We start from the raw sequence: 12,136 nt of genomic DNA on the forward strand, positions 1-12,136 counted from the left end.
ACATTTAACATCTAAAATGAATAATGTTTGATAAATAAGGATGTTTTACTATTTTAAGATGATACTTTGCAAAGTAATCTTTACAAAACTATCCCTTGGAATATGAATAGAGTAAAAAGTCAGTGGTAAACCAGTGTATATATTTATGTTCCCATTTGGTTTTAATGTGACATGCACTAAGCTGATAAATGTCAAACATTTTCCCCAGTTGACAACAAGGGCTTTAATTTTAACAATCACCAAGAAAATGCTCAGACCTAAAAATAAGGGTTTAGGCCATCATTTCATTATACAAATTAGCATCGCTCCATGCTCAGAGGTATGCAAATTATTTTCACTGTTTGACAATTTTCATTTGTAATGACGACCTCTTGGCATTCACCTAGGAACCCTTAACTGGTCACACTTATCTGGGTATTCACATACTTTACCGATGTATAAATTAAAGTTCAACCAAAATCTGTCAGGACACATGTGTAACAATGACAATGAATCAGGATGGAGGAGACAGGACACACTAACCAAGTCATACCACAGAATCAAGGTTGGAGATTGGAGAGAAGAGGCACTGGTGTACACATTAATATCACACCCAATGTACCGACCCCTGGTTTGGGTTAAACAAAAAATATTCAAAACATATTATCCTCATTTTTTTGCCGTTAATTTGGGAATAAAGATATGAAATTTATGAAAATAGGGTTGACAGTTCCAATAAATAACCTGGTCAAAATTAGCACGCAACAAACAGGTTCAGGGGTGTACAACTTCATATTCTAGAGAACCAGCTGCAGAAACAAAATAAATGAATTCAAAACTTTCAGCATCACTTACAAAATGTACAGTACATTTTAGTGACTAGCCCCAGATGTTGGGCGAGTGAAATTGACCTGGTACGAATAACATAAATATAAACATTTAACACAAGATGAAGTTGTAGTCTAAAAAGTTATAGATCTCTATCTGAACCTATGTGTATTAAATTTGAAAGTGAAAGAATGATAGTGTGTACATGATTTATAATAATATACATTATCAACCAATCATTGTAATTCGATTAAATACATCTATGTTTCTAAAACCTAATTACTGACACTTAAGTAAATAATAATTTATGATAATTTAGCAATTCTCGATATTTCATAATTTAATAGTTAATATTGCAAATGCATCGTGTGATGGAAAGGAAAAAAGATAACATGGGCTATTCCTGTAGTTTAATAATGTTTATTGATAAACTGATGATAAAAAAATCAAAAAAAAATCACCAGACATAAAAAAAATACAATAAATAAAAGCACCAAATGAAAAAAAAATTACTAGCTTATAGATTATATACATATCAAGAGCAAGATAACGACAAATGTCAAGCATAATCTGTGTTGTTCACACAAAGTATAAAAAATAATCAATAATATTGGGATGATTGAATGAAACTCACCTGTTTCTCACTCAAAACTGTGATTTCTCTCTGCAAGTCGTGAAGTTGTTTCCTAAGATCAGCATTCTACAACAAAATAATTACAATAAAATCGACATGCTTTCCCTTGTCGGCTGCCAGGAGTGTAGGTCTAGCGAAGAAAACTTCCACAAGAAAAATCGATAAGTACATCGCGTACTGGAAACAATGGTGCCAGTGAAAATGCCTTCAGTCAGTAAAACCGGGAACTATGCAGCTTACCTGTGGGTCCGATTTCATCTTCGTCACAAGAAACTGTAATAAAAATGCAACAGTTTAATTGTATATAAAGCTTTACTTTAAATGCTAATTGGACATGGGGCATCATCTGGCATACCCTACAAAGGGCGACTAATTTACAGTGACATCATTCAACGCAGGGATTCGTGTTGCTGTTTTCCTAGCATAGGCCCATTCACTCAAGTGGATCACATCCAAAGGTCGAAGAAAATTAGTAAAAAATAGCGTAAATAATTATTTTTGTTACCAAATTAAGCAAACGTAAATTTAATCATATACACTTTAAAGAATATAATTCATTTTACATGAATATTTCCGTTTAAGTAAAGAACTTTAATTTTGAAGTCCTAAAGTTCCCCGTTTGACACACCACACAGAAAGTTTACAACATTCACCACATAACCAACCTGGTGACTTTGAATTGCAGTCTTCAATTGCAACTGTATGGCATCTAAATCACACCGCGACATCTTGAAAGTCTTTTCTAACGATTCGTCACAAACCGGTAATAATTTTACAATTTAGTAGATCAGGAAAAATTATTAAACGTAGATGTAAACATCGCCTTGATCAACGACACCATTTCAGGCCGAATCACTTTCTTCCGCTTAGTGCGCGGAGGAATACAAAACGTGAACGTGCGGTTGGTCGCAGAGAAACTTCGGGGAAACTTTTTCCATGTGAAACTTTAATTCATTCCAGAACAACTGAAAATTAATAAATTCGGAAGTGTTTTTCTGTTTAACTGTCGATAAATTTGTAATAGGGAAATAACTGATAGTGATGAGTAATCATTATTTATAGTTTATTGCCTGTGTTCTAATTTTAACAAACGGGTTTTTTAGAATCTATATTCCATCCAAATGTGCATGCATGTGAACGAGAATATAAAAAATGCACTTTTTATATTATTATTTAATCTAACACTTATCACAAATAATTAAAGAAGAACATAATGAAAGGTAAATTTAATGCTAGTTAGCCGACCGGCACTGGCTTACGAGACAATATCAATATAATATGCACATTTGAAATCATACTTTTTTTTTATATATGCGTGTACCACCCTACAATATGACTCATTTTATAACATGTAAAACATTGTTTACTAAAACAATGAAAAAGACAAAATATATTACAAATTAACTGCCTCCTCATTAAAATAAGATTAGTTTACATCGAAATACCTTGAGATGCATGGTACGTGACTTGGCATTTTTGAGATGGAAAGTGCAATATACTATATAGCTTTATTCACTACGTCTCTAGATAAATATGTTTTTCTTCGTCCAAATAATCCTTACAACCACACTTTTCTTTAAAATTATAAATAACATCATACATATTTCTATGAACTATATATAAAATTTTAAATGGTATTTATGATAAAGAATGTTGCCATTCTACGGCACAGCAGCAGGGTACACCCTATGACATTATACCCAAAAAGATCAACAAGCAGGCTAAGGAGGCACCACTTTTCTATAAAAACTGTACCATTATGGAATAAATTACCTGAAACTGTTATATCGGCACCAAATGTTAACTCTTTTAAAAATAAATTGGACAATCACTGGTAAAGAGCTACAATCAAATATTAACTCTGCCTATAGAAATTAGCTGTTTTTATGTTTTGCAACTATTAGCGTTATGTATTATAATGATGTTTTTTTATGAGTCTGGTATAGAGGAATTTGATAATTCCTGAACCGGAAATAATTTATCTTATTTTTATGCATATACCAAATATGTGGCCGTAAATGTAGATTGTAGTTCACACCACACGTATCTTAGAACACTTCAGACTATAAAAGCGTAACATTATATAGTGTCGAATTTCAAAATTTTATGAGCTCATTTTATAGAATTTTTATTTTTATTATTGCGTATATATAATATTAGAAAAAAAAACATTACATATAAATCCGTGATATTAATAATATAAGTCGATAAAATGTTGAAATAAAGCACTATATGATGTCGTGTTTTTAGTGTCTGAAGTGTTCGGGCTACTTGCAAGTATTCAATACTTCAATGATTATAACTAAGTTATGATCGAAACTGTATTATTGTGATGTTGAATCCTACTCCTTCTGATCGTGGACTCCAAATGTAACTTGGACCCCCGGCACGTGACTTTCGACATTTGAAAATAAATCCAATCAAAAGAATAAGTCCAAACACTGCCTTTAAAGATGGGTCAGGGTCCGGGCTGGTTCTTTAACCTTTCGTTGATTTTCTGTTAATCCAAATATATATATATATATAAAAACATGCATGCTTCAGGTAACATGACTAAAAACAATAAGGTAGGTCGGTAGGACTGTGTGTACCGTGCCGATGAATTTCGGCACGTTTGAATTGGATCTTTAAGTACATTCGGGTAAGATAAAATTGTTAGGGTCGGAGGTAAAAACAAGGATCGGTCGAGGTACACGAAACATACTTTTTTGGGCCTTTTCTAAACTCAAATACCTGTGCTTGGATCACGTCAATTCATTCATTAACAGATGATTTTCATGATGTTGACGCAGTAATCACGGTAAGTTCCAGCTGGTTTACTCTTTAAAGAATGGTTATCGTGTTTTCTTGTTTTAATTCATTAAAACGGTCATTAATCTGATCTAGCATTTGACATCAAATTTCATATTTGATGAAGCAGCATCATTCGCCCCAAAAATCTCATTAAGACGGGCAAACTAACTTAATATTTACTAAAGGAATAATTTCATTCATGTATTTCAAAAACTTATGTCATATATCTACTATAATAAGGTACCTTATACATTAAATTGAATATCTTGGTTATATTAAAAGATATCTATTCAAGACATATGTATCATACAAAACATGAACAAATACATATTTTATACTGAAACAAACTCTAGTCTATTAGATATAGTAATAGCGATGATTCTATTGTTTCTCGTACGTATGTAGGCGACCATTTTTTAGAACAGAATACGCGCTATTATTGCCCTGTTTACGGCCTTCTTATATTGTCAAGAACTTTACTGAAAAATCATGACCGTTGCTCGAGAATGTATACCTGTTAAGTCTGCAAAAATTAGACCCTGCGATCCGCCATGGATGTGTAATAACCATAGGACATAGACCTTGAAATATTATTTAATTTGTTAATTATTGATCAATACTAAATTTTGCCCTTTTAACTGTGTTTTAAACTATTAAATGTAACCTTAAGAAGGGACCTTGAGAAGCCCTCGCCGGTAGAGCTCTCCCCAACCGCTTGGAGCCAATCGATTTCTCAATTATTTTTAACCTGTTTTCCTTTTTTTAAACTGATAAAAAAAAAAAAAAAAAAGTTACATCGTATGATTGCAGTGGCGCAGAGCGACCTGTCTTCGATGGTAGGGCTCTCCCCAACCCTAAGGTAGCGCACTTTGAGTCACTGCAACCTACATGTTAATAATAATAAGAAGGATAGTCTCACAATAATCTAATGTCGATATTGATCCCTATTACAAGTGGGGTTTTTTCTTATATTAAACAAACTATTTTAAGTTCTAGGAAACAGCCAACTGCAAGTATTTTATATGTACCAATGGAATTGATTTATATTTTGTACAAGTATTTTATATGTATTAATGAAAATAAATGTAATTGTGATATGTGACACTTAAATAAACAAATTGAACTTGAACTTGAACTTGTAATAAAATTCGTAGACTGATTCGTAAACGAAAAAGAACTCATAAAATTGCTCGATCTTCAAATTCCCCTATTGACTGGCTTAATTTCAGACGGTTACGTAACAGATGTGCTAATGCTTGTAGAATTGCTAAAAAGAAATATCACAACAAACTTACCTCTAGCTTACGGGACACGAATAGTCTAAATAACAAATATTGGTGGAATACTATGAAATTATTTATTGGCAACCCTGGTAAATCAAACTCAATTTCAACTCTGGTACATGCTGGTTCCCAATACGAAACAGCGGGTGAAAAAGCCAAACTGTTTAATGATTATTTTTCTTCCCAGTCTACTGTAGACGACTCACGCTCTCATCAACTCCAGTTCATAAATTAGACAATATCATTTTAACAGTTGAGGATGTTTGCGATGCTTTATTATCCCTCGATACCACGAAAGCTACTAGTCCAGATCTAATGAATCCACGCCTATTAAAAGAGGGCGCACATGAATTATCTTTGCCTTTATGCACCCTTTTTTGACTTATCTATACAAGCTGGCATATTTCCTGACTCTTGGAAAATAGCTAATGTTATTCCTGTACATAAAAAGAACGAAAAGAACGACATGAAAAATTATCGCCCTATTTCTCTTTTAAGTATTATTGGGAAGGTAATGGAGAGGTGTATGTGCAAGTATGTTCACAATTTTTTACATGAGTATAATTTAGTTACAAAATGCCAGTCTGGATTTCGCCCGGTGATTCCACAGTAAATCAATTATTGGCTATTACAAATGATTTGGGAAGGGCAGTTGATTCGGGAAAAGAAGTAAGAGCTTTGTTTTGTGATATAAGCAAGGCATTTGACCGAGTGTGGCACAAAGACCTTATATACAAACCTATTAATATTGGATTAAGCGGTAAAATGATTCAATGGTTCAAAAACTATTTAACAAACAGAAAACAAAAAGTTATTATCAACGGGGTGGAATCATACTTGGCAGATATCAAGGCTGGTGTTCCTCAAGGTTCGATCTTAGGGCCTCTTATGTTTTTAATTTATATAAATGATATTGTTATTGATATTGCCTCTGTAATTAAGCTTTTCGCTGACGACACCTCAATTTATATCATAGTTGATACGCCCTTTTTGGCAGCTGAACAACTAAATAATGACTTAGAAAAACCCAATATTTGGGCTAAACTTTGACTAGTGGATTTCAATCCACAAAAAAACTAAGAGCATCATTATATCAAGGAAAAGGGTCCCTCCCAATCATCCTTTCCTATATCTTAACAATAAAATGTTTCATCGTCTCACTCCTAATTATCTTTCCAAGCTTGTACCTCCTAGCATGTCTGATGTGCAAAACTACAGCACTAGGCATGGTAACGATCTTACAGGTATCAGATGCACTACTGAGTTTTATCGCAAGTCTTTCCTACCCTCAGTTATTTTNCGAGACAATCTTTTTGAAAGAAATCTTGTTGACAATCCCGTATGTTCATGTGGACATTTTGTAGAAGACAGTTCCCATTATTTGTTATATTGTACTAATCACATTGAATCACGCCAAAGATACTTGACTCCATTGCCTTACCAATTAAGTGTTGATCTATTACTGTTTGTTGATGTATCAAAAACATATGATCAAAATGTAAACATTTTTATAGCTATTCAAAATTTTATCAAATCAACCAGAAGATTTACAAGCAATTATAATTCAACCACATAAAGTTAACTACCCATCCAACCGTGTAAAACTCCATCAGTTACTATCCTTATCCCTACTATCATGTTCTATGTGTTTCTCTTCACAGTTTCTTATGTACATATTTAGGCTATCACTGCAAAGTTATACATGTTTTATCAGCAAAGCTTGTTATATATGATGAGAAGGACTATGTATAAGTACAATAGTACTTGTTTCCCAATATACATGTTTATTGATATGAATAAAATATGGTTTAAACTAAAACATGAAATCTTATATGTAAATATATTTCATAATTATGTTAGCAATCTTGCATCTTTTATGAGATATCTTATAAAGAATTTTATATGAGTTATTGTAAAATCTATATATAAGATACCATATAAAAAGCATTAGATATCTTGAATAAGTTCCTTTAACAGATATTGTATATCGATGAATTTTAAAAGAAACATAGATTTGCCTTTGGAATCATGAACCCTCCCGACCGAAAATATACGAAAATAAAGTAAAAAGCAACATCATTAGGAATAATAGAATTGTTCACCTCCTCCTCCATCTCACCACAATGGGTGAATGATTAATATACACCCTTAAGGTAGGGGATGATTATTTTCTCCTATTCTTTTATTCCAGTCAAAACTCCACCGACAGTAGTGTAAACAAAAACACACGGGAGTATGAATATCGTCGTTCACTTTTGATAAAGTCACAATTACCGGTGACGCATTTTAATGACGTCACATTTGAACACGTGCTAATCGGCACGAGGCTATCTCCCCCTAGGGGGTGACAAGCTGATATTTCCCGGCTAAAACGGGAAACACACCTGTGAAGGAGAATAATAGAATCTTCCCCATATCTTGAGGATGTGACAGAGAAATCTCCAACGCGAGGGATGATACTCTTGATTGTCTTACCCGAGATTTTGCCCGAGGATAAGACATTCGAGAATATCATCCCGAGGGTTGGAGATTTCTCTGTCACACCCTCAAGGTAGGGGATGATTGTTTTTTTCCCATCCTGTTTCACAAATCCGCCGACAAGCGGTGACTGCATGAAACATAAGCTTTGATTGTATGGGGTTTTTTTCTTCAGAAAATCCAGAGTTGTCTTCCATCGTCTGCTACTGTTGACGTGACGTCAATGCATTGATGACGTGACGTCATACTATTGTTATGACTTAGATCGCATTATTCTGCACGAGGCTATCTCACCGCACGGGATGACCAGCCGATCTATTCCGGCTTAAAAGGTAGGCACACATCTGAAGGATGGGAGAAATGTCTGTCTCGCCCTAGGGTAAAGACGGGATGATTCCAGTCGTCACGTTAACAATAGCAGATTAAGGAAGATAACTTCGATTTGCTGGAAAAAATGAAATCAACATTTGTATTTCATGAAAACGCCACTTGTATCTGATGTGGAAGAAAAAACAATGATTCCCCTATTAAGAAGTAAGACATAAAAATCTTAACCCTCTTAAATGTCTAGCCCGAGGCTTTGCCGAGGGCAAAACTTCTAAGAAATTTACCCTTTTGGTTGAGTTTTTCTGTCTTACCCCAAGGTGGGGAAAGATTATATTAATGTTTTCCTCGCCGTATTAAACTGGCTAAAAGGGGAGAAATGGACATCTCGCACAAGATTAAGAGTGGATACGCCAATCAAGGGAAAGAGAACATGATACGTCATTCACAGACTACAACGGCAACATGATACGTCACTCACAGACTCCAACAGCAACATGATACGTCATTCACAGAATACAACAGTAACATGATACCTCATTAACAGATACAACATCAACATGATACCTCACTCACCGATACAACATCAACATGATACGTCATTCACTGACTACAACGGCAACATGATACGTCACTGACAGACTACAACAGGAAAATGATACGTCACTCACAGACTACAACAGAAATATGATACGTCACTCACAGACTACAACATCAACATGATACGTCACGCACAGACTACAACGGCAACATGATACCTCACTCACAGACTACAACAGCAACATTATACGTCACTCACAGACTACAACAGGAACACGATACCTCACTCACAGACTACAACAGCAACATGATACGCCACTCTCAGACTACAACAGCAACATGATACCTCAATCACAGATACAACATCAACATGATACCTCACTCACCGATACAACATCAACATGATACGTCATTCACTGACTACAACGGCAACATGATACGCCACTACCAGATACAACAGCAACATGATACGTCACCCACAGACTACAACAGCAACATGAAACCTCACTCACAGATACAAAATCAACATGATACCTCACTCACAGACTGCAACAGCAACATGATACGTCACTCACGGACTACAACATCAACATGATACGTCACGCACAGACTACAACGGCAACATGATCCGCCACTCACAGATACAACAGCAACATGATACGTCACCCACAGACTACAACAGCAACATGATACGCCACTCTCAGACTACAACAGCAACATGATACGCCACTCACAGATACAACAGCAACATGATACGTCATTCACAGCCTACAACAGTAACATGATACCTCATTAACAGATACAACATCAACATGATACGGCAATCACAGACTACAACAGCAACATGAAACGTCACTCACGGACTACAACATCAACATGATACGTCACGCACAGACTACAACGGCAACATGATCCGCCACTCACAGATACAACAGCAACATGATACGTCACCCACAGACTACAACAGCAACATGATACGCCACTCTCAGACTACAACAGCAACATGATACGCCACTCTCAGACTACAACAGCAACATGATACGCCACTCTCAGACTACAACAGCAACATGATACGCCACTCTCAGACTACAACAGCAACATGATACGCCACTGACAGACTACAACAGCAACATGATACGCCACTCACAGCTACAACAGCAACATGATACGTCACCCACAGACTACAACAGCAACATGATACGCCACTCTCAGACTACAACAGCAACATGATACCTCAATCACAGATACAAAATCAACATGATACCTCACTCACAGACTACAACGGCAACATGATACATCACTCACAGATACAACATCAACATGATCCGCCACTCACAGATACAACATCAACATGATACGTCAATCACAGACTTCAACAGCAACATGATACGTCATTCACAGACTACAACAGTAACATGATACCTCATTCACAGATACAACATCAACATGATACGCCACTCACAGACTACAACAGCAACATGATACGCCACTCACAGACTACAACAGCAACATGATACGTCACTCACAGATACAACATCAACATGATACGTCACTCACAGACTACAACAGCAACATGATACGTCATTCACAGACTACAACAGCAACATGATACGTCACTCACAGATACAACATCAACATGATACGTCACTCACAGACTACAACGGCAACATGAAACGTCACTCCCAGACTACAACAGCAACATAATACGTCACTCACAGACTACAACAGTAAAATGATACGTCACTTACAGACTACAACAGGAACATGATACGTCACTTACAGACTACAACAGTAACATGATGCCTCACTCACAGACTACAACAGTAACATGATACGTCACTCACAGACTACAACAGCAACATGATACGTCACTCACAGACTACACCAGCAACATGATACGTCACTCACAGACTACACCAGCAACATGATACGTCACTCACAGACTACACTCACAGATACAACAGCAACATGATACCTCACTATCAACATGATACGTCAATCACAGAGTTCAACAGCAACATGATACGTCATTCACAGACTACAACAGTAACATGATACGTCACTCACAGACTACAACAGAAACATGATACGTCACTCACAGACTACAACGGCAACATGATACGCCGCCCACAGATACAACAGCAACATGATACCTCACTCACAGACTCGTCATTCACAGACTACAACAGCAACATGATACGTCACTACGTCACTCACAGACTACAACGGCAACATGATACCTCACTCACAGATACAAAATCAACATGATACCTCACTCACAGTTACAACATCAACATGATACCTCACTCACAGACTACAACAGGAACATTATACGTCACTCACAGACTACAACAGGAACACGATCCCTCACTCACAGATACAACGGCAACATGATACGCCACTCACAGATCAACATCAACATCATACGTCACTCACAGACTACAACAGGAACACGATCCCTCACTCACAGATACAACGGCAACATGACACGCCACTCACAGATCAACAGCAACATGATACGTCACTCACAGACTACACCAGCAACATGATACGTCACTCACAGACTACACCAGCAACATGATACGTCACTCACAGACTACACCAGCAACATGATACGTCACTCACAGACTACACCAGCAACATGATACGTCACTCACAGACTAAAACAGCAACATGATACGTCCCTCACGGACTACAACATCAACATGATACCTCCCTCACAGATACAACATCAACATGATACGTCATTCACAGACTACACCGGCAACATGATACGCCCCTCACAGATACAACAGCAACATGATACGTCACTCACAGATACGCCACTCACAGACTACAACAGCAACATGATACGTCACGCACAGACTACAACAGCAACATGATACGTCACTCACGGACTACAACAACAACATGATACCTCACCCACAGACTACAATAGGAACATGATACGTCACTTACAGACTACAACAGTAACATGATGCCTCACTCACAGGCTACAACAGTAACATGATACGTCACTCACAGACTACAACAGAAACATGATACGTCACTCACAGACTACAACGGCAACATGAAACGTCACTCCCAGACTACAACAGCAACATAATACGTCACTCACAGACTACAACAGTAACATGATAAGTCAATCACAGACTACAACAACAACACGGTACCTCCCTCACGGACTACAACAGCAACATGATACCTCATGAAACGTCACTCCCAGACTACAACAGCAACATGATACGTCACGCACAGACTACAACAGCAACATGAT

General features: G+C 36.6%; 1 protein-coding gene across 2 annotated transcripts in view; it reads right to left on the reverse strand.

Moving 5' to 3' along the window:
- LOC110450129 (PHD finger protein 21A-like) overlaps positions 1–2,297 on the reverse strand; it is a 36,193-nt gene extending 33,896 nt beyond the window's left edge. For both annotated transcript variants that reach the window (XM_021497408.1, XM_021497407.1), the window contains exons 1-3: positions 2,107–2,297; positions 1,682–1,714; positions 1,442–1,507 (exon numbers count right to left, since the gene is read on the reverse strand). In XM_021497408.1, the coding sequence (XP_021353083.1) occupies positions 1,442–1,507; positions 1,682–1,714; positions 2,107–2,169 (162 nt within the window). In that variant the 5' untranslated portion in view covers positions 2,170–2,297. The remainder of the gene's footprint in view (positions 1–1,441; positions 1,508–1,681; positions 1,715–2,106) is intronic.
- Between the last annotated feature and the right edge of the window lie 9,839 nt (positions 2,298–12,136).

The sequence above is a fragment of the Mizuhopecten yessoensis genome, unplaced genomic scaffold, assembly GCF_002113885.1.
Source record: "Mizuhopecten yessoensis strain PY_sf001 unplaced genomic scaffold, ASM211388v2 scaffold4999.3, whole genome shotgun sequence".
Taxonomy (NCBI): domain Eukaryota; kingdom Metazoa; phylum Mollusca; class Bivalvia; order Pectinida; family Pectinidae; genus Mizuhopecten; species Mizuhopecten yessoensis.